The sequence below is a fragment of the Streptopelia decaocto genome (genome assembly GCF_964273445.1).
Source record: "Streptopelia decaocto genome assembly, chromosome: 11".
Taxonomy (NCBI): domain Eukaryota; kingdom Metazoa; phylum Chordata; class Aves; order Columbiformes; family Columbidae; genus Streptopelia; species Streptopelia decaocto.
This window is the reverse complement of record NC_138666.1, coordinates 13,032,458-13,053,916: the sequence shown is the minus strand read 5'-3', so window position 1 is coordinate 13,053,916 and position 21,459 is coordinate 13,032,458. Positions and strand designations below refer to the sequence as shown.

Genomic DNA, 21,459 nt, shown 5'->3' with positions numbered 1-21,459 from the left:
GGGCGGGGCCGTAGAAAGGGGGCGGGGCTGCGGCGGTGTGGGGCGGGGCTGCGGCGGTGTGGGGCGGGGCTGCGGCGGTGTGGGGCGGGGCTGCGACCCCTCAGCCCGACACCTGCTGACACGCGTGTCCGCGGGCAGAGGTCCCGCCCGCCACACACAGAACGGGTCCTGCCCGCCCCGGGCACCCCCTGCCCGCCACACCTGCCCGCTCACACCCGCCCTTCCGGGCCGCGCCAGCAGCTGCCCATCCCCGGACTTTGTTCCCATGGCCCTGCCGCTGAGCCTGGCTCTCTTCCCCGAAACCGAGAGTCGGGTCTCTGACACCTGCCAGAGTCACCAAACAGGGCAAGGGGCCAAACCGGGCTCTGCCAGGGCAGGAGCAGGGCAACGGTTGAGCATTAACCTGGCACTGCTGGACGGGGACCACAGTGAAAACAGTTGTACCAGTGCCAGTTTCACTGGAAGTCCCCAAGGGCTAAATATATCTCTCTCTGTTTGTTTTTCCTTGCCCAAAAGAAAACTTGGGGTGTAATCACCTTTCTTATCACAGAGATCCCCATCCCAGAAACTAACCACCTACAGACTTAACAGAATTTTGTTAACGATTTTGGAAACCAGCACGGGTGCCGTCAGACATCACAACCTGTGCTGAGATGCTCCCATGGCCACAAAGTCCCCCAAGCTCTCTCATGTGCAAGGACAGGCAGTGCAGCACCAAGCTCACCGGCATCGCCTCGTCCAAAGTCTGCAGGAGCTGGCATGTCAGAAAGGGCACAGATGAAATATACACAGAAACATTTTTATGACATGAGGAGACAGACTTTTACTGCTCAGAAGTCCTGGAGTCTTTCATTAGACAGACGTGGAATAAAAGATTCAGGACAGCACGTCGGCATCCTACCCTGAATACCCAAGAGGCTGCAGCTGACCTCCCCACAGGAACAAAAGGATTAAAAAAGAGCTTCTCCCAAGGGACAAGGTCCAGCCTGCCATCCCCGGAGCCATCACAGCACCGGATTTCTGTTCCCATGGGGAAAAAGCCTGGAGCCTGGGCAGGAGCTGCCACCTCTTGACTCAGCAGTGGGTACGGCCCTCCCAGCTCAGGCAAAAGCTGACACTGCCCTCTCTTGGGCTGTCCCCCGCACGGCAGCAAGCTTCTCAGGAGAAGCAGCCCACCAAAAAAGTCCTGGGTTTATGGTATGCACGATCTTAAACCAAAGCTCTTCTTTTACACCCATCCTTGAGGACAGAAACACAAGGGCTTTCCAACTTCTCGCCTCCAGATTTCATCTTCCGTGGCTTGGCAAAAGGATCAGATGCTGGTATTTCCCTATAGAGGCAGCAGCAGCATGAGAGGGACACAGGACATGACCCAGGAACTTGTCCTGGCTCACAGCAGGGAGATGCTCTGGCATGACAGTCCAGCTCCATGTCCTTGCCTCTTGCTACTCAAAGCGTGCTCAAAGCCTCCTGACAAACAGGCTGTGCCACTTCCAGCTGTGTGGACACTTTCCCTTCAGTAACAGCTTCCCACGCTACCTTCTTCCTCCTTCCCATAAGGCATCTATGGCTTTTATAGAGGTTTTTTGTCTATTTTTCTTTTTAAATCAGCAAAAACAGCAACCGTGGGATGGCTGGAACCACCAGTGCTGACTGCAGCACATACAGCAGCAAGGATGAAATCTGCTACAGACACACATTTTTTCAGCCAGAATCTGAAACTTGGAAGTAGCCCAACTTGAGGCCACAAACACATCAGAGATGCTGAGTGGGCAAGAAGAGCGTGGAAGGTGCGTGACAGCCCACATCGCTCAGAGCTGTGCTGGAGAACGGTCCTTGGTTGAACATCAGGGTCTTCAAGGCTCTGAAGTGCACAGCCCCACCGGCCCCTACCTCAAGGGGAAGGAGAAGTATTTGTTCCCCGACTTGCAGCGAATTTGCTCCCATTGGACACGCAGCAGGAGTGCCGAGTCCTCAAACCCATCCACGATGTCCTGGAAAACAGATGCAGGAGTCAACACACGGAGGGTGGATCTGCCAGAGGACGGAGTCAGCAGCTCTGTCCCTGAACCAAGTCAGAGACAAGGCCATTTGTGGTTGGAAGCCTCTGAACTTCTCTCTGGAGGGTGATTTAACTCATTCTCCCCCAAAAGCATCTCTTCTTTCAACCCAGCAAAGTTTGTCTTGCTCAGGGAATTTCCCACTCTCCACCCTCAGCAAGGAGACATGGTTGGACACCAGCTCTGCTCTTCCCTTGCTCTCCCCATTGCGCGAGGACGCACCTGGAGCTCCCGCAGACACTGCCCTTCCAGCCTGCCAGACATGTCCCCAACACACCAGGCCAAGCTGATATGGAACGACGGGTCCTGAAGGCAAAACAGGGATCAGATCATGAGGGCTAAAGGAGGCTTTGCTCAATGTACAGAGCCACAGTGGGAGATCTGGTGTGATGCTGCCCTGCCTGGGATGGCAGACAGCTCTGCAGTCATGAGCATGAGGACCCCAAAGCTGGGAGGGCCCCCTCTGCCAGCTCAATAGTTGCAGAGGTGACATGGACAATGCTGGAGGAGTGATGCATCCTGAGCTGCACGCCCCAGCCTTTTCAGACACCAGTGGGCAAGGCTGCCTGGTTCCCAGCCTCCCTGGGGTTAACTCTGCAGTAGCTTTTCCAACTGCACAAAGAAACTCTCGCGGACAGTCGTGGAGCAGGTAGGTGGGTCACTTCTGAACAACACACAAGAGCCCCCTGCTCAGCTCTGGAGACAATCAGGTTTTGGCCATTCAAAATCCAAAACCTGCCCCCAGCGCTAGTACCAAGCAAGGAGCCTGGAGTGACGCCCCAAGGCAGAGGCATAAGCATCGCTTTCAGTCCCACAATGCTCACCCTAAGCCCGTTCTGTCCCAGCACAACTCTGCTTCCATGCACAATTGGGCAGTGACCTTGATGTGCAGTCTGGCCCTTCGCCCCAGAAACCCGATTCTCAGGAGACCATCAGATAGTTACCATCCTTAGTCTCCTGCACAGGACATGATACAAAAGACATAGACTTGATCTAGTCCCATTCTCAGCAAGCTCATGTTCAGAGTATTAAGTATGAACATCACCGACCAACCCAGAGGAGACCATTTCAGTCTAACCTCCCCACTCCTGTTTATTTGGGGTGAACATTTAATGTACCTCTCGCGGGGAACCAGCCAGCATGCCTGGATCAGCAGAAAAGTGGGAAACCCCTCACCTTGTAGAAGGTGGGAAGGTCAAATTCCTCCAGAACTCTGTCCACCTCTGAGACCAGCTCCAGCAGCTGGAAATGCCCAGCGGAGACCTCCAAGCCAATAAAGGTCCTAAAGAAAGACAAGGAGAGACAGCAAGCACCCTTTCATGCTGCAGAAGGCACAGCCATCAGCATACTTAGCCCTGCATTCCTACCAGGCAAATGTCCCACCCCCTCACAAAAGATAATTTGAGGAATGCTAGGTTTAAGCATTCAAGGATGCTGACTGTATTCTGAAGAAAAACAGCAACAAAGATACGGCAGCAGAGAGAAGCAAGACTGGATGATATACCATGTAGATTTACCAGATTAACTCAGCTGCTTTTGGGACATGAAAACTCATTTTCCAGGCAAAGGATGCACTCGATGGGAATTTTGACAGAGCACCCCGTGCGTGCAGGAGCCGCACTCAAAATGCAGAAGTTGCCAGAGGGGTTTTACAGACACAGAGGAAGCGGGAAGGGGAAGTATCAAGCTGGAGAGATGTGACAAAGAGGTACCTCCTCAAGAACTGTCTGGATGACTCTTTCTAGACTCCAGGAGGGGAGGGGAAGACCAAGTGTCACCCAGGATCTGCTTTGTCCTGCGCAGGACTATCATGGGCTGCCATTCCCACAAGATTCAGCAACTTTTCACAATTTTAATCACCTTTGCTTTGACATTTAAACTACTTAATTGCATTAAATTGAAATCAGGCTTCTGAGCTGACACCCAGGAGAATTAGCACCATCTAAGCTACTTCCCTCCAGCTCCTGGAAGACCTGCACTAAAATTTCAGGACTGGCACCGCTGCCAAAAGAGATGGCCCGTGGCTCTGCTCGCCCCAGGCTGCTCATGCTGACACAAGGGTTTGCAAAACTGCAGAACAAAACAGATGGGAGATGGCAGTAAACATGGCTGCCTCCTGTAGCTGCTGTGAAACTGTAGCATGAACCTAACGCCTGCAGAGAGGCCTGCCTCGGGTCACACTGTGAACAGATCTCTTCAGAAGACTGAAATCCTGCAGCCTGAGTTTCACTCACCACTAATGAGACCAACGGCTTGCAGAGAATCAGCGCTGAAGCTACAAATTTGTGCAAGTGGCTGTGGAAAGGTGTGAAGCCACTGGAGACAAGGTGATTGCATACAGCCCTGTCATACGGTTCAGTCTGATCACCCTGGGACAGGCAGGGGGATGCTTCCCATCCACTCAGCACCTTGCCCAGCCTTCTCCCCAGGCAGGCAGGCTGCCCCGCTGCTCGCTCACCTGGTTTTGTTCTGGTTGGTGTAAACCTTCACTTGGTCAGCCACACAGAAGAACCTGAAATAAGAAAGATCCTATTTCAGCTAGTGGGGAAAACAAAACAAAACACAAACAGAAAGCAACAGAAGATGGGGAGAAGAAAGGACTGCTACTGAACTGTAGAAAGATAAAGGCAAATGTGTGCCACAATTGGACCAAATCAGCGCAACCAGAATCTTTCTGGGCTTAAATTAATTGATTCCCCTGTGGTTTCCAGCCCTCCAAAGCCTGGACAGCCTGAAGCAGCTGATGCTCAGCAGATGCCTGAGCCCAATGTAGGCAATGAGAGCACCTCTGGTTTACAGGATGGGACAGCTCCGGCCTCGTCCTTTGAAAACCCAGACCTGACTTGTCTGGTGCTGGGTCCTGAGCCAGAAAGGAAAACTCTCCAGGGCTTTACTGGTGCAGCATCATCTCCCAGAGACGGCTCAGGGTGCGGATGCTGGTGAAACACCGACCCCGAGGGAGCAGGTCAGGGCTCCACTGTCCGTACCTGTGGAAGGTGGCCAGGCGCTCCCTGAGGCAGCGGACAAAGGGGTCGATCCAGTGGTACCGCAGCACCACGCACTGCGAGAGGCTGAGGTGAAACTGCTCCATGGCGGCCAGCGAGGAGACGTAGGTGCGGGCGCGGGACAGCAGCAGCTCCAGCAGCTCCAGGAATTCCTCCTGCACTGTATCTGCGGCGCAGCACGGTCAGAACCGGGTCCCTTCCCCGCAGCACCGGCCAAGGATCCGCACCGGAGACAGGCGGGTCCCCCAGGCCTCCCGTCCCTCACCCGGCTGGGCTCCGTCCCGCCCTCCCGTCCCGGTGCCGTCCCGGGCCGCCGTTACCTACACGGCAGGTAGACGTGCGTGGCCCAGCTGCCCCGCTCGTGGGGGAATCCGCGGATGCGGCCGCCGTGCCGGGAGCTGTCGTCGCTAACGGCCTCCTCCGGATCCGGATCGCCCGGCAGGCCGGCGGGGACGGGCAGGCGGGGGCGCCCGGGGCTACGGGGAAAGAAAACGAGGAGGAGGAATCCCGGCCGCGCGTTCCTCACCGGCCCCGCGCGTTCCACCACCTCCGTGCGAAATCCCCATCCCGCCGCACGCACCTGGCCCGAGGAGGCTCCTGCGCGCCGTCGCCCCGGCACCCTCCTTCCTCCCCCTCGTCCTCCTCCTCCGAGCTGCTGTACCCCACCAGCGCGGCCCGCATAGCCGCCCCGGCCTGCCCTGCGCCCGCCGGGCCTTTCCGGGACGGCGCCCTCCGCTCGGCCCGCCCGGCGGCGCCGGTGTCGGCGGGCGGCAGCGGGGGGCGCTGTTGTCAGCGCGGCCCGGCAGGGGGCAGCCGCCGCGGCCCGGCCCGCCCCGCCCCGCCTCCTCCTCCTCCGCCGCCGCGGCCGGCCCGGCCCGCTGCACTCCCGCCCGCGCCCCGCGGCCGCCGCCCGCCCGCCGCCGGCACCGGCGCCCCTTTCCCTTCCTCCCGGCTACCGCCCCCACGCCAGCGTGGGGCTCGGGCGGAACGCGCAGGCCGCGGCCCCGCCAGCGGCGAGCGGGCTGACAGGGGCCTCCCGCCGCAGGTGAGGGGCCCGGCCGCCGCCGCCGCCGCCGCCCTTTGTGTGGGCCTCGGCGGGCAGGGGCGGCCGCCGCCGGGCAGGGACCCCCTACCCCACCGCGGGGCCTCCCGGCGCGGCGGCGGTGAAGGCCTCGGGGCGCCGCCGCCGCGTTTGTCCGCAGGCCCGCGGGGCCGGACGAGCCCGTCCCATGGGGAGAGGCGAGCGGCGGGCCGGGCCTCGCCGCGGGCTGCGGCGGCGGCGGCTGCTCTCCCGGCTCCCCGGCCGCCCCCGCGCCCCGCGGCCCCGCCGCGCCTCTCCCTGAGCGGCCTTGGCCCGGCTGCGGGAGGCGGACCGGACCATGCCGGAGAGGGCTGTGCCGGGGGCCGCTTCTCCAGTTTGAAAGTACCTCTGCTTTCCCGGCTTCTCTCCTTAAATGGTTGTCGCTTCCCACCTCCCACGGAGGGATGAGTTAGGCTCGGAGCTGGCGCCGACTTGGGTACCCGTGCAGAGCCCTCGGTAAGCTAAGGTTGGTATTTCTTATTCTTCCCGAGCTTCCCCTCCCCGTTAGGCCAGATGGTCTAGGATACCGTTGCCGTCGGTTGCTTCTGCCATGGGTAACATTGGCTGCAGGGGAAGGTGGCAGCTGGGCTGTGCTCAAGTTTTGTATGCCTTGGAGTTCAGGTGCGAGGTATCATAATTGTGCGTGCTCCCTTCATGTCGACAGTCAAGGTGAGCTACTTAGGAGAAAGAGGAGATCCTGTGTTCTGGCAGGGCCTTTGGACATCTTACTACCCAGAATTGTGCTGGCAGACAAAGTAATGCAGCATCCCTGTAGGCAGAAGCACAGTCCAGCCCTGCCTAAGCTGTGGGGCATGATCCGCAGGGGGAGGTGGGGATGCTGAGAAGTGACCTTCTCTGATGCTTCTTGTCACTTAGTTTTAAATACAACAGACACCTTCCTGGAAGGTCAAGGTTTTACTTGCCCTGGGTGACAGCAGACAGTTTGATGCAGAAATGGGTGCGCTCTTGCAGGGTTAGGGACTCATGACACAAGAGCATTAGCCAGGGCCTGGAATCTTCCTCTCTTTTGAGGTGTGTTGGCACTGCCCCTGTCTGCTGCTCACTGGTGGGCTTTCTCTTAAGTTGAAATCAGGTTTCACTAGACTTCTCTAGAAAGATTGGAACTTTTCACTGAGCAAAACCCCTGTGATGCTCTAGAGTAAGGCCAGACAGCACCTCTGGTGTAGGTTGTTCGGCTCCAGTGTACTTTTATCCCATGGTTTGGTAGGAGGTTCAGCCGAGCCGTTGCTTTAATGCTTCTTTTATCTTCACACAGAGTGCTGTGCACAATGCTTGTGGGTTCTGTGTTTTGTCTGCAGATAGGATAACGTTGAAGGCAAACGAGCTGCAGGAAGAGCAGAACTGCTTCACACGGGTGTTTCAGCTGGGGTGGGATCATGCTGGGATCTGCCTTGATATCTGTGAAATCTAACCTGGGAGCTTCTTGATTGCACAGTGTTTGGCGTACCTCAGCCCATGCAGAGATGTTCTCAGTCAGTGCCCTGAGCGGGTCTGGGGGGTGCAGCGACTGACAGCGTGTGGGGTAATGGCTGAGCTGACCAGAACGTGGGTGGTTGTGCTGCCTCTGGTGAGAGCACACTGCTCAAACGTGTACCTGGCTGCGGCCGGGCAGAGCCCAGTCCTTTCTGGGCTGAGCATGCCTTGTCTCAGGCCCTTCACACAGCAGCAAGGAGGCTCCAGTTCTCGTTAGCTCCCCCACACTGGCTTCCTGGTAGTTTTGCAGGGTTGCAGGAGAGTTTTCAAAGTGAGTTGTGAGGGGAGGTTGACTAGAGAGTTGCCCATCTTTCTTCCAAGACCTGACATGAGCTGTCTTCTTCTTTGCAGAGAGCGCTGCTCCCTCCCTCACCCTTCCCAAATGTGAGCCCATCACAGCCAGCACAGAGAAGGTCCTCCTCTTCTCGTCAAGGCACTTGCTTCTGGCTCCTGTTCTTTTGTCCAAAAAAAGAAAAAGCCAAAATAAATCAGTCTGCAAAGAACTTGTGCTGATCTAAGGAGGAGGCTGTGGAGTCTCATTTGCCTCTTTGCTTCCCAAGATCCTTGGCTGTGTGCTGGATTTTCTGTCCTCACATTCAGGGGATCAGCTACAGGAAATCAGGATCTTGGATACTTTTGATTTTTGTTTCTACTTGAACCATTTCAATCGAGAAGCTGAAGCTGTCGCTGCTAAAATCCTGTGTTTTTTTTCCAAGCATGTCAGAAAGCTGGCAACAGCAACAGCAGCAACCACAGCAGCCACCGCCACCACAGCAGCACCACACTGGGGCAGCCGCCCTCCCAGAGCACTCCATCCCGCCCAGCACTGCTGACAACCCCTTGGGCTGTGCTGTCTACGGCATCTTGCTCCAGCCAGACCCAGGTCTGCAGCACCACCAGCACACCCCCATCCAGGCTGGAGAGCCGTCCCACAAATGTGGGGTGTGTGGCCACGACCTCGCTCACCTCTCCAACCCCCATGAGCACCAGTGCTTGCCAGGCCATGACCGCTCTTTCCAGTGCACCCAGTGCCTGAAGATCTTCCACCAGGCCACTGACCTCCTTGAACACCAGTGCATCCAGGTGGAGCAGAAGCCCTTTGTGTGCGGCGTCTGCAAAATGGGCTTCTCCCTCCTGACCTCGTTGGCACAGCACCACAATGTCCACAATGGCAACGCCATGAAGTGCTCCATCTGCGAGAAGACCTACAAGCCTCCTGAGGTGGAGCATTCGCAGCCTCTCGACCCCTCGGAGAAGCCCTACAGCTGCTCCATCTGTCAGAAAACTTTCAAGCACCTCTCAGAGCTGTCCCGGCATGAGCGCATCCACACAGGTGAAAAGCCCTACAAGTGCACGCTGTGCGACAAGAGCTTCAGCCAGTCGTCCCACCTGGTGCATCACAAACGGACACACAGCTCGGAGCGGCCCTACAAGTGCACAGTGTGTGAGAAGACCTTCAAGCACCGCTCGCACCTGGTGCGCCACATGTATGCGCACTCAGGGGAGCACCTCTTTAAGTGCAACGTTTGCGAGTTGCACTTCAAGGAGTCATCGGAGCTGCTGCAGCACCCCTGCACGCCCAGTGGGGAGCGGCCCTTCCGCTGCGGCGAATGCCAGAAGGCCTTCAAGCGTCCCTCAGACCTGCGGCAGCACGAGCGCACACACAGCGAGGAACGTCCCTTCAAGTGTGACCTCTGCCAGATGAGCTTCAAGCAGCAGTACGCGCTCATGCGCCACCGCCGCACACACAAGACCGAGGAACCCTTCAAGTGCAACCTGTGCGAGAAGGGCTTTGTGCAGCCCTCACACTTGGTGTACCACCAGCACGTGCATGGCATAGAAAACCTCTTCAAGTGCAACGTGTGCCAGAAAGGCTTCAACCAGTCCTCGGAGCTGCTGCGGCACAAGTGCGTGCAGAATGCAGAGCGGCCCTTCAAGTGCGCGGTGTGCAACAAGTCCTACAAGCGAGCCTCAGCTCTGCAGAAGCACCAGCTGGCCCACTGCGCCGAGAAGCCGCTCAAGTGCACGCTCTGCGAGAGACGTTTCTTCTCCTCCTCTGAATTCGTGCAGCATCGCTGCGACCCAGCCCGTGAGAAGCCCCTCAAGTGCCCTGACTGTGAAAAACGGTTCAAATACGCCTCGGACCTGCAGCGGCACCGGCGCGTGCACACGGGTGAGAAGCCCTACAAGTGCCCCTCCTGCGAGAAGGCCTTCAAGCAGCGCGAGCACCTCAACAAGCACCACAGCGTGCACGCCCGGGAGCAGCAGTACAAGTGCATGTGGTGCGGGGAACGGTTCCTGGACTTGGGCCTGCTGCAGGAGCATAGCGTCCAGCACACAGCCGAGGGCGCCTACCAGGTGGCTGCCTGCTTGCCATGAGCCTCCGTCCCCTCGGCGGCTTTCAGCTTGCATGAGCCTCGGCCTCCCCTTCGCTCTCCTCAGTTGCAGATGGCCTCCAGGGAGTTTGGGGGAAAGGGGTGGTGTGGTGGGTGGGCAGGTAAACTTTCCTCAGTCCTCTGTGGTTGATACATCCCTTGTATTGCAGAGATGACGGACAACGTGAAAAGCTCGAAGGGGTGGAGAGGAAAGGAGAGAGGTGGGGAGGTGGAACGATACCTGTAGTTTCCTGGTGTCTCCTGGGCTGTAGTTCACGCTGTACCTGCAGTTTCAGTGCTGGGAGCTCACCTGCCCACTGCAGGCACCAGCCCTTTGCCTGCAGCCTCTTTCCTCTGCCCTGCCTCGTGGGGTGGTGGGTGGCTGGGTAGCTCCTGGAGAGGGCTTGGGAGCAAGGCAGAGCCAGCCCTCCCTCCTCCTGGGGCGTGCTGCACGGCAAGGAAGTAGCAAGTTTCCGCTGCTGGGATCTCCCAGCTTTCTTGGTCCAAGCTCATTTGAGAGGACTGCTTCAGATCATTAGTGTTGATTGACTGCCCCAACCTCCCCTGCTCTCCTAGAGTCTAGAAAGGAAAAGCCATGGGGCTACACAGCTCCAAAAAGCACTTTGGCATTGCTGCTTTTGCAGTCGCTGGCTGTCACAGTCTGCAAGGGTTCCGGGTGAGCCTGCCCACCCCGTCCCTGCCAGCAGCATGGGGATGAGCAGCGAATGCTTCGCCGCTACCAGAGAGCGTGGCGAGGAGAGCGTCCATGCCCCAGTCCTGGCTGAGAGCTTGGTGTTTCAGAGCCGCTTCCTGAGGGACATAGCTCTCCTGCCAGGACTTAACCTCCAGCCCCAGGCCCCTTCCCTCTTTGCACCGCTCGGGCTGTTAGCGTCCCTCCAGGGGGTCAGGCAAAGGGCTGTCCCAGCAGTGTGAACACTAAAGGGTGAGGTGAACACTACTAATAACCTGCGATTTTGGAGACATTACCATTGCTGACAGAAACCCATGCCACGTGCCAGGCTTGGTGCCCCATTTGTTGGAGGGGAACCAGGGGGAGCCAGGAGGCCTATGGGCTATGGATCTTTCCTGGCCTATGGGCTCAGCTCCACCGGGAGGGGAAGGTTAGCAGTGGGTGAAGGAGGAGTGTATTTTTTTTTCTCCTCTTGCAGGAGTCCTGTTTTATCCCTTTACTCTTTCTTTACCTCTTCTGTATTTTTCAGGTTTTGCACAGTCCTTGTAAACATCACTTAAAAATAAATTTCCCCTAGCAAGGTCAATGCAGCCTGAGGTGTTTTGCTCTGCAGGATTTTTCTGGCTTCTCATGACCAAGAGACATGCTACATGCCCGTTAGATGCCTTGGAGGATGAAGGCGTGCTTACTGGCTTGCCCACCAGCCTTCCCCCCTTTGTCTTTGGAGATACTAAGTTGTTAAATATCCATCTGTGGAGATATTCAAGCCCTGACAGGATGGGGTCCTGGGCAACCTGCTGTAGCTGACCCTGCTCGAGCAGGGGTTGGACTAGATGATCTCCAGAGGTCCCTGCCAGCCTCAGCTCTTCTGTGATCTTGGCTGGCCCTTGTATGAGGTAGGACTCTTGTGACGAGCTCTAATTAGTGGACAGCAGCCAGTAAGTTGCCTGTGTGCTGCACAGGTGATTACGACAAGTTTATTAAGTGTTGTCCACAACAACTATAGACAGATTAACTGTGCAGAGAGTTGGGCTTTGCTCATCTGAAATGTGGAGAAAGGCTTTCTTTTCTTTTCTTTTCCAGCACAGTGAAGGGGAATGGGGTGCGTTTGCAGGGGCTGGGACAGTTCAGTGACAAGTCTGACCCTGGGACTGAGTTTTCTTTATGCGCAGCTTTAAGGAGGTTACAGCAGACCTTGCTCTCTACTGCCCAAGGAAGAGGGGACCGATGGTTATCTTACTTCATGCTGCCTCAAAGATGTAGAACTTCCTACCAAGTTGTCTGTCTGTATTTCTTTTTCCCTTTTTTTTATTTTTAAGCAGTTTGTTAGTATTCATTAAAAATACTGTATAGTTTAACTTGATGTCATACTGGATCTTTTAAAAAAAATATGTGATAACTTGGATTTTTAAAGAGCTCTTTGGTTCTAGGTAGCTATTTTTTGCTGCTTAATATGTAGTAAGTTCAGTGTATGCTTTACTGGAGGAGTAAAAATGAGGAGTAAAACGAAGAAGGAAGGCTAATCCTAGCTTTACAGAAGGGCTTGGTGGTGACGGAGACTACGAGTGTGGGACCAGTGCTAGCTGGGGAGCACAGCACCCATCTGAACCCTCGCCTTGTTCCTGGCTCAGGCTGTGGTTGGCTCTGCCTTTGCCCTAAGCAGCTGCTATAGGTCCCCAGAGGTGGGGGTTCAGTGGTCGCCCTGACTGTTTGGGCACAACTCCTGCAGCCAGGATCAGTGGTCAGAGCTGGGAGCTTGCAGAGACGCTCATCTTGAGTATGAGGAGGGTGTGAAATGGAGTCTGCTGGAGCCTCCGGGGGCTTCTCTGGTTGTATTTCTTTATGGGGCAGGGGCTGGCTAGAGTAGGAGTTTGGAGAAATCGTTAGTGTGGGCCCCAGATGGCTGTGCCCTGCTCTCTGCCCTCCCCGAGGGCTGCCTGGGGAGCTGGGCAGCCTCGGGTGCTTGGGGCAGAGCAGGTGGGACCCGGACACAGCGCACTGGCCATGGAGCTGCTGGATCCTCTCCCTTTGGTACCAGCTTGGCACGGGGACTGTTGGAGAGCGTTTCCCTTGTGCTGAGCAGCTAGGAAAGCCCTCGGTGTCCCAGCAAGGAGCTCTGGTTCTGCTTAGGCTGTGGCAACGGCCAAGCAGCACCTTGGGCAGAGAGAGCATCGCCGGGGCTGTGTGCTTGAGGGAAAAGGGATGAGCTCAGGTCCAGGTTGTCAGTAGGTGCCTCCAGGTTTGAAAACATCTTGGTGTGGCATTAGAGCATCATTAAGTAGGACTGGCCATGGGCCCCTGGTGACTCGGTCTCTTCATCGTTTGCTGCCCTGCAACAGCCCAAATCCAGCAGGAGCCTGTGGAGGCTTCAGCTGCTGGACCTCAGTGCGGGCAGGTGGAGGGGCTGCGCAGAGCGGGTGGCTGAGCGGCCACTGAGAGCTTCAGGTGTATTCTTACAGGGAGGTTGTCTGGTTGGAAGCAACTGTGTTGCGTACACAGTTGCTGGGGGAGCAGGTCACTCTCTGTTGCTGTGCCTTTGGGTCATGTTTTGTACAGTGAGGTGAGAGGGGATGGAAATAGCAGGAGGCACATGGATGTCAGGAGCTGGGTGGGGAGATAGGGATTGGCCTGGGGGGGCCGATGTCCCCTGGGCATCACACTGCCAAGGGCTCTTCTAACTGCTGGTGTTTCCTTTTCAAACCAAAGAGCAGTTGTAGCCAAAGCCTCTTGGGAGTAAAATGTGTTTCTACTCTGTACCTGTGTTGCGCTTCGCTTCTGACAGTTATTTCAAGAGATTTTCAGGCTGTTTAATGCTGTGTCTGCTTAGCCTCTCGTGTCACTCACCACCCCACAGCACCCAGGAGGGTTGTTGTGCTGGAGCTGGTGTTGCATCAGCCCTGTGGCAAGTGTTTGCATGTCTTCAGGACCTGGTTGCCAGACTGCCTGAGGATCCTCTAGGGCTGGAGCAGGGGATGGTCTCTCCCGAAAGGTTGTTCTCTTTGGCAGGCAGCTTCAGCATGCCATGAGGATGCCACTGGGGAGGTGATGGGGACAATTAGACTGGCCAAAAGTAGCGTGATTATTGTCCAGGAGATAAATCCTGCTCTCTAGGGCTGCTGTTCCTCTGGCTTCCTGGGTCTAGGAAGAAGACAGTCTGTTACCTGGGCTTTTTTCTGATCTTCACTTGCCCTTACCCTACCTACAGGATGCCTTCAGGTGTGTCTTGGCCCCTTCCCCTCCACAGCTATTTTCCTTATACTTTTATAAAACCTTCTAGGCTTCTTTGCCCTTTGTTCAGCTCTTTATTTGTAAGCAGCAGTTTGCTTTCCATCCCTTTTTCCATTTGGATTGTGAGGCTTCTTCCCCTTTTCCTCCTACTCCTCCCTGCCTCAAATTCCTCTCCCAGGTGATACCAAACCTCTGATGATGCAGTCAGGTGTTTGGGACCCAAATTTTGCTGGATTCCATTGGGTGCTTCTGGTCCTTCCCTCCATGAGGCCATCCATCGTGCTGGGCACAGGCGATACCTGTGGCCTGGCAGCTCGGCTTGGCTGGGTTGTGTCCATGGCTGTAGCAAGTAAGTCTAAGCCAGGACCAGGAACCAGAACAGAGCATCTCCAGGGGTTAAGTCAGACATTCCTGGGGAAAAGTCGTGTTGCTGGGGAGGGGCTGAACTGCTTGGCTCCCCCGGGAATGCCTGCAGAGCGACTGTAGCATTGAGCTAACAGTGGCGTGGACACTCCTGGGACCATGCGCATGCCCAGGTGGCCCTGCCAGCTCTCCAGTGAGCAGATGCTGTCCCTGTGACCTGGGTGGGAAGACATGCACATTCTGGTCTTGGGGCCCATGTGCTGGAGTGAGGGGTGAGGGGGAAAGCATCCTCTGACAGTGGTTTGGGACCATTGGCTGTCAACAATAAGCAAAAAACCCTTGTTATTCTTCAGAGTTTGATTCTCTGTTGGGTGGGGAGTTTGCCCGCGGAAAGGTTCCTGCGCGTGCAGGTGTGATGTGAAGATGCAATAAGGGCAGGCTGCAAGGTTTGGGGACAGCAGCTCCCCCCAGGGCCCCACTGAGCCCAGCTTCTCCCCTACTGCCTGGCTCCTGCTTCAGCATCTCCCAGCAGCTGCCTCCGCTGCTTTCTGGACGTGAAGACGCTGCTCTCGCAGCGTGCCTGGGATGCTTGGCGGGCAGAGCAGGACTGCAGGTGGGAGCTGGACCGTGGGCTTGTCTCCAAGCTGTGGATCAGAGGGATTTCATGGCCAGGGAGGTTCTCAGGCTCCTCCAAACCTGCACTTGGGCTTCCGGCAGGTTCCCAGGGCTGTGGGAAGTTGCAGCCAAGGATGCTGAGGTTCGTGTGGCTTGCAGTGCCTTTAACACTGCTCTCCGTGTGTTTCTGACATGATACTCCATGTATGTGTGTATATATATTGTATTAACACATCCCGCTCTTCTGTGTGAGTGTTAAATTGTTTTGCTTTACTAATAAATTTATAGTTATTTATACCTTCCTGTGGGTGTGTAAGATTTCTGGAGCGGAGGCTGTGTGCCGGGCACCACCTAACCTGTCTGTCTTTGTGCCCTGTCTGGCTTTGCTTGAATTTTTTTTTTCATGTTTTCTTTCTTTCACTGAACTTTTTTGATGGAGGAATGGTGGTTTGCCTGGTAACCACAAGCCGAGAGGCAGGGTGTGGGCAGGCCCCCAGGGGCTGAAAGCAAGAGCAGGAAGAGCGTGCATGCTGGAGGAGGAGCGCTCCCTGCCCCGGGCACAGCCTGTACCAGGATTCTTTGCCTGCCGGAAAGCAGCGCCTGCTCAGGAGGCAGAAGCTGATGCATGTTGTGCTTCAAGGACCCCAACACCACGCACGAGTTTCAGCTTTCCTAGACTTTTTTTTTTTGCTTTGCATCCATCCCATCCTGTGATAGCAAGAGAGGAGCCCTCTACCTGCAGATGACCTGATTCGCTCCATCCCACCCCCAGGCCAGGTGAGATGTGTGTTTGGATCACTGAGAAAGTGCTTCTGGCTGAAATTTTGGGAAGGGTTTAGGATGGCAAACCAAAGGGAGAATGGGGACGGCACTCACCCGGGATCCTGCTGCTGGGAGGCAGCTCAGCGTCCCTTCTTGGCTGGCTGTTCCATTCAGATCTCCTTAAATTACATGGAGACATGCTCAGGAGGAGGAGGAGGGATGTCCACGACTTGGGGAAGGGACAGGACCCCCGTCCCTATTGCTGATACCAGGTGAGTGGTCCCTCCATGGCAGCTGTGCTGAACCTCGGGAGGGTGTTAGTGCCACCCAACAGAATCGTGCCCAGTGGCAGAAAGGCAACACCTTTCCCAGCTGCCTTAATTTCTCATTCTTGGCTGGACGATTTATGTGGGAAGATGAAAAGTTAAACCGCAGCTGGTAGTCTAAACTGTGCCCGTGTTTGAACTTTGCAGTTTGAGGAAATACTCCGTATCCTCAGGGCAGGCAAGGAAACTGCATCGGCAGCACCGGTGCTTTACACAGGTTTTTATTTTCTTGTCTTTGATTTCCCTAAATCACAGGAAAGCTGCATAATTTTTGCACGCGCCAGAGCCCCAGGCTCAGGCTGGGGAGGACCAGGAATGGTTGGTGGGAGCAGCATCCTCTCAGCATCTTATTAAGAGCCCCTGAAGGTCTGGTTTCTTTCCAGAAGACCTTACCTACTTGGCAGCTGTTTTCTGTGCAGGTATCATTACCAATTCTTCCTGCCTTACCCCATGAACGTAAAAGCAAACAAAAGACAGCAGAAGTGAATGAAAAGTAGTTATCCAGCAAATGTGCCAGGAGTGCTAGCAACATCACCCAGGTGGGGAGCTGAACCATGTCCTTCGCACTCCAGGATTCCTCCTGGGCATTTGCTTGCAGAAATAAATCAAAGACTTTTGTAGGCAGGTCTGGTTCGAAGATGGGGTGCCTGCAAGAGTGTCATTGGAGGAGATGCAGGTTTTGCTATCAGCAGATGTTGCTGTTGCTTTTTTTTTTTTTTTAACCTCTCGCTGCAGGATTTTATGAGCCTGATCATGCAAAAGTCAGCTTGAAACTGTCCCTGCGTTGCTTTGCTTTGTCAGGCAGCCCCATCTTCTTAGGTGGGACCCGGGCAGCCTCCCGCCAGGGGAGCCCTGGCCCTGCTGTGGCCCAGAGGGTGCAGGGTCCGGGCGGTGCTGCTTCCACTGCTGGTCCTACTGGGGGGACAGCAGGTTGATTTAGTGCCGCGCCTGTCTGGAGCTGCTGCTGCTGACTGTAAGCAGTCCTCACTTCTCTTCAGAGTGAAAAGTATCTCAGAAATACAGGTATGCCTTTCAGTCAGCTTCCCTGAGCCGAGTGGGTGGAGATCGAGGTGTGATTTGGGAGACTGTGCCTCAGTTTCCCTGGCTGTGAATCAAAGCTGCAGAGGCGCTGGGCTGTGGCCATACAGGATGGGTACTTGTTGCTTGCCAGGCTGGGGACACCCATGGGGCTGGGGAAGGAGGAATCAGGCCCAGGGCTCCAGAGCTGCTCCAGGGAGCTCTGGCCAAAGACAGAAGCTGGGGCTGGCCGTGGTGCACTGAAGCCGTACCAGGACTCCAAGGTGTGACCGTGGCCGAGATTAGGGGTGATGGGAAAGGCTGGCAGTCACACAGGGCTGGAGGTAAACGGATCAAGCAGCAATTGGCAAGCTCAGCAAGGGGAGGCTTAGCTCAGCCCAGCGCAGATTTGCTGCCTGCTGCCCCAGATCCTCTGGGGTTGGGGCAGAGCTGCGGGTGGAGCATCCTCAGCACATCACCCTCAGCACATCACCCTTGCATTGCCCCGTGGAGTTTCAGCAGCCCCATCACTGCTTGTCTGCACATCCCTGTGCCTGCCTGCTTCTGGGCGAGACGACAGCCTTCCCTGCGGTGCAGCTGGATTTGCGCCGGACGGTGAGTGTCTGGGGTCGCTTTGGCGACCAGGGATTTTGAGGATACTCAAGCGTGTTTGATTTTTGGGTTTTCTTTGCACCATCCTGCACCAAAACCAGGCTGGCTGCTGGGAGCCGGGGCATTCGGGACAGCTGGGTGCTGGTAATCCCATTTGCAGGCAGTGCTGAGCTAATCCTTGCAGAGTCCTGAGCGGATTGGGGTGGGTTTGGGGGTCAGTGGTGAGCTGCTGTGGCCAAGGGAGCCCACGCGTCCCAGGGGTGGCTTCTTGGGGAGGTGGCGGTGAGTGTGTGGGGGTAAGTGGCAGTGATGGAGGCAAAGGACGTGGCTGGGGTTTCTGCAAGACCACCTCTGCTCATGGTGGTGGGGTTCGGTGCTCTGAAACAGAGCTAGAGGATGAGCCGTGGTGGGGGCGCAAGTCCAGGGTGGGGAAGCGATGGAACGGGTCCGTGGGGAGTGATGCTGCAAGGGCAACAGAGATGGGTAATGTGGAGGGGTTTGATATGATTCTGGAGGGAAGGGAAATGCCATGGTGTGTCCTGCTCTGAATGGGGATGACAGGTCTGCACTCTGCTTCTTGCTCTTTGAGGCTGGGACTCTGCACCCGCTGTTGCGAGTCCGGCAGACCTGGCACGATGGGCGGTGGCACTGGCCGGTGCCAGCAACATGGGGGGATCGCATGTGGTTGCCAGCTCTTTGGTGCCATCACAGGCAAATCCTGACTGCTTATTCCTGTTTCTCCCAACAACTAGATTTTTGGAGACACAGAAGTGTTTCTGCCACTCTCTTGTTCGGATGTGCCAGAACAGCCCTGGCCCCCCACTTTCCTTCCCAGGACAAGCACAGGCTTAAGCTCCAGGCTTTTCCAGCTGCGCAAGCTGGTATCAAGGGAGGAGGAGACCTTTGCTGTCATGGGGGCTCACTTCAGTCCTGGGGGGGCTTTTTCTGAGCTTGTTTGGGCTCAGTGGTGTAAATTGACCCTGGGCTTCTTTGGGAGCTGTGATGGTCCTGAAGCACAGGTGGAAATGCTTCTGTGCCATACAGCGCTGCCACTATTTCCTTGCCGTTCCTCTGGCATTCTCAGCTTCTTAATCTCTTATACCCAGTGGGAGGTAAAAGATAATTTCTTAAATGGTTTCTGGTCATCAGGCCTCCGGGGGGGTGTTTTACAGCCACCCTGTCCGGCTCTGGGGACATGAGGGTCTCCAGGAGAGCTGAGCCTTCCCGTGGTGTGCCGGGGGCTGCAGGTACTGTGTGGGGTGATGCTTCATCCGCATCCAAACACGCATCTTGGACTTGTACAAGGCGGGATAAGCAAAGAGCTGAGGACCCACGTCACCCCGTCTGTGAACCTCGACTCATTAATATTTAAGATGTCAGGCTTTGGGCAGCCCCCAATGAAACACATCGAGGGACATGAAGACATCCTTCATGTCTGAAAGGTGAGGGGTTAATGCAAAGAGCCCAGCACTGAGCAGCTTCCAGCCTGTAACCTGCTGTGTGGGGGGGGTTGGGGCCACGTGTTAACCTGGGGTCAAAGCTCCCATGCAGGCTCCTGGCTGGGCTGGATGGAGCTCAGGGATTTGCTTTCTCTTGCCCTCTGTGGATGCCTCCTGTGACCAACAACGTGGGTGCCATCCGAGATGCTCCTGAGACTCTCATTGAGCAGAGCAGGGTGTCTTTGGAGGGGCATTTTGGGCAAAGCAGTGGTCTTTGGAGGGGCAACAGCAGAAGACATCCCTGATTTCAGCTGGGCTCTTGTCCTGTACCCAAGCATGGGAACATGCAGCATCACTTGGCTCGCTGGTGCTGCATCCCAGCCTGGAGTCACACCAAGAAGAGATGGGGCGATCCAAAACCAGTGAGCAAACAGAGCCTGGAGAGCTGAATCCCTGCTTTGCCACATCTTATTTTTACCTACCCCATCAACATCACAGCGGCCAAAGCAAGTCAGTGCTGGCTGCCTCTGCCGCCCTCCCCAGGGCCCCAGGTGAGTGCCTGCCCCAGTGGCCACCGTGGCTGAAAGGTGATGGAGCAGAGTGGTTTCCTAAGGGCAGAACGAGTTGATAAGTGTGTTGGGGTGTGAACTTGCCCATAAACAAATTCTACTCAAATTACTGGTTTTTTTCATCCCTCAAGTGAAAACTGAGGGGTAACATAAAGGACTCTGAGCAGAGCATCACAGTTTCTGTGATCTATTTGCTCTGGCTTCACAAGCACTTCTCCTTGTGTGACACTAGCCATTGAGGATTGTGCAAAAAAAATCCTAACTAAGCAGTTACATTTGGGAAAAGCAAGTTTAACTAAGTCTGTGTGCTTAAAATAGAGGGTGTATTTTGCTCATGATAACAGCGAGAGGTCAGAGGCTGAGCGGGTTTGGTCTGGCTGTGCTGCAGTGCTGCATTTCCCAAGCAGGACGTGGAAACAAAAGGACACCAAGGACCTTTTGGGCTGCCCTGGGGACAGCGTGAGCAGCTGATGCACCCAGTGTTCCCCAGGGAACGTGCACCACTGCTACTGGCCTCTCGCCGGCTGGAGACCCCTCCTCGCTCCCCGCAGGCAGCTGGATGCTGGGCTGGTTCGAGCGGGTGGTTCCGCAGCCCCCACTGCCCCATCTGACAGAGGAGACGCCCCCGGCCCCAGCTCAGGAACCCGAGCCAGCTAAGGTGAGTGGGGAGCCAGTTTGGGAGGTACTGGGGACCCCATGAGGTTGGTTGAGAGATGTCCAGTACCTCTGCATCCAGCCCCGGCACTGCAGCACCCAGGGATGCTGGGCAGCATTCCCAGCAGGGATGTGGGCCAGGATACATTCCCCCCTCTGATGGCAGCAGGAAGGATGGGGAGCCCTTGGGATTCACAGACACCTTTGAGTGGGGGACACTGTCCCCTGCACTTCACTCTCTGACACCTTCTGCTTTTTACCCCAAAGGCACCGACAGGAAAGGCTGGTGGCCCTGGGGACACTGCTGATCATGCACACACCAAGGGTAAGCCCCTGCAGTGGTGGGATGGGTGGGCTTGGGTAGAGGGTCATTGTTCCTCCTCCAGTGGTTACCCATCTGCACTGGCTGAGCAGTGAAGGGAAAACTTTTTGGTTTGTTTTCCTGCTGCCATTGAAGAAGTGGAAAAGAAGGTGGGATTTGCGGCCTCTGAGGACTCAGGCTCTGTGTTTGAGAGGTATCACTCTTGCACCCTCCAGCATGCAACACCATTTTGCTTTCGGTTGCGGGTTGGATGCCTGGGATGGGGCGTCCCAGCCTGACTCGCCTCCTTCCCTGGCAGCGTGGGGAGCAGTGTGCTCTCCTGGATCTCCCAGGGACTGGAGAAGGTGATTCCCCAGCCAGTCCCAGCCCCAGGGACACTGCAGCGGCTTGGGAAGAGCTTCGAGACAAGCATTGATGTTCCTGATCAGGTAGGTGACAGATCCGGACAATGGTCTGGTGTACTTGAGCTTCCAGCTCTTTTTACCTTTTCTTTATTATTATTATTTTTTTAATTTATTTCTATCACTCTCCCTGTGCTAACACGGAGCACTATCCTGCCCTGCATGGGCTTCTGCCTTCATCCATCCTTGGGGAAAGGGCAGGTTTCCCTCCCTGCCTGGTGGGATGAGCCCCCATGCTGGCTGCTGGGCAGATGACAGTCTGTTTGGCTTTTCAGACAGAGGTCCAGATCCTCAAGGATGAGGAAGAGGATGCTCTGGGTAAGGAGAGCTGGGAGTCTGCATCTTGCAGCATCCCAGGGGCATTTCTGGAATTCCCCCAATCCCACATCCCAGCTCCCTGGTCAGTGATGCTGGTGCTATTGGTCCCTTGAGCTGGGTGCTAGGG

General features: G+C 56.0%; 3 protein-coding genes across 9 annotated transcripts in view; 2 read left to right on the top strand and 1 right to left on the bottom strand.

Moving 5' to 3' along the window:
* Window positions 1-1,339: 1,339 nt before the first annotated feature.
* Window positions 1,340-5,830, bottom strand: USB1 (U6 snRNA biogenesis phosphodiesterase 1). Of its 4 annotated transcripts, none has more exons than XM_082062553.1 (7): window positions 5,646-5,830; window positions 5,390-5,541; window positions 5,048-5,231; window positions 4,519-4,572; window positions 3,237-3,342; window positions 2,283-2,366; window positions 1,340-1,994 (listed from the first exon to the last, which is right to left on the bottom strand). In XM_082062553.1, exons 1-7 carry the CDS (start codon window positions 5,744-5,746, stop codon window positions 1,890-1,892), a joined length of 786 nt encoding a protein of 261 aa, XP_081918679.1. In that variant the 5' UTR covers window positions 5,747-5,830; the 3' UTR covers window positions 1,340-1,889. The 4 variants fall into 4 exon arrangements, 3 of the variants coding, with proteins under 3 accessions (XP_081918679.1, XP_081918680.1, XP_081918681.1); XM_082062554.1 differs by having other exon boundaries at window positions 5,048-5,225; XM_082062555.1 differs by having other exon boundaries at window positions 5,727-5,807.
* A 101-nt stretch (window positions 5,831-5,931) lies between these two features.
* ZNF319 (zinc finger protein 319) lies at window positions 5,932-16,357 on the top strand. Of its 4 annotated transcripts, none has more exons than XM_082062757.1 (3): window positions 5,932-6,602; window positions 7,992-9,998; window positions 15,630-16,357. In XM_082062757.1, the coding sequence occupies exons 2-3, from the start codon at window positions 8,358-8,360 to the stop codon at window positions 15,948-15,950; spliced, it is 1,962 nt and encodes a 653-aa protein (XP_081918883.1). In that variant the 5' UTR covers window positions 5,932-6,602; window positions 7,992-8,357; the 3' UTR covers window positions 15,951-16,357. The 4 variants fall into 4 exon arrangements, with proteins under 4 accessions (XP_081918883.1, XP_081918882.1, XP_081918885.1 ...); XM_082062756.1 differs by having other exon boundaries at window positions 5,932-6,612; XM_082062759.1 differs by lacking the exon at window positions 15,630-16,357 and adding an exon at window positions 10,186-15,214 and having other exon boundaries at window positions 5,932-6,612.
* Window positions 16,358-19,364: 3,007 nt separating this feature from the next.
* The window catches only part of CNGB1 (cyclic nucleotide gated channel subunit beta 1), a 28,460-nt gene continuing 26,365 nt past the window's right edge, over window positions 19,365-21,459 (top strand). The window contains exons 1-5 of the mRNA XM_082062620.1: window positions 19,365-20,295; window positions 20,559-20,616; window positions 20,749-20,806; window positions 20,912-21,041; window positions 21,290-21,332. Coding sequence (XP_081918746.1) covers window positions 20,197-20,295; window positions 20,559-20,616; window positions 20,749-20,806; window positions 20,912-21,041; window positions 21,290-21,332 — 388 coding nt within the window. The 5' untranslated portion in view covers window positions 19,365-20,196. The remainder of the gene's footprint in view (window positions 20,296-20,558; window positions 20,617-20,748; window positions 20,807-20,911; window positions 21,042-21,289; window positions 21,333-21,459) is intronic.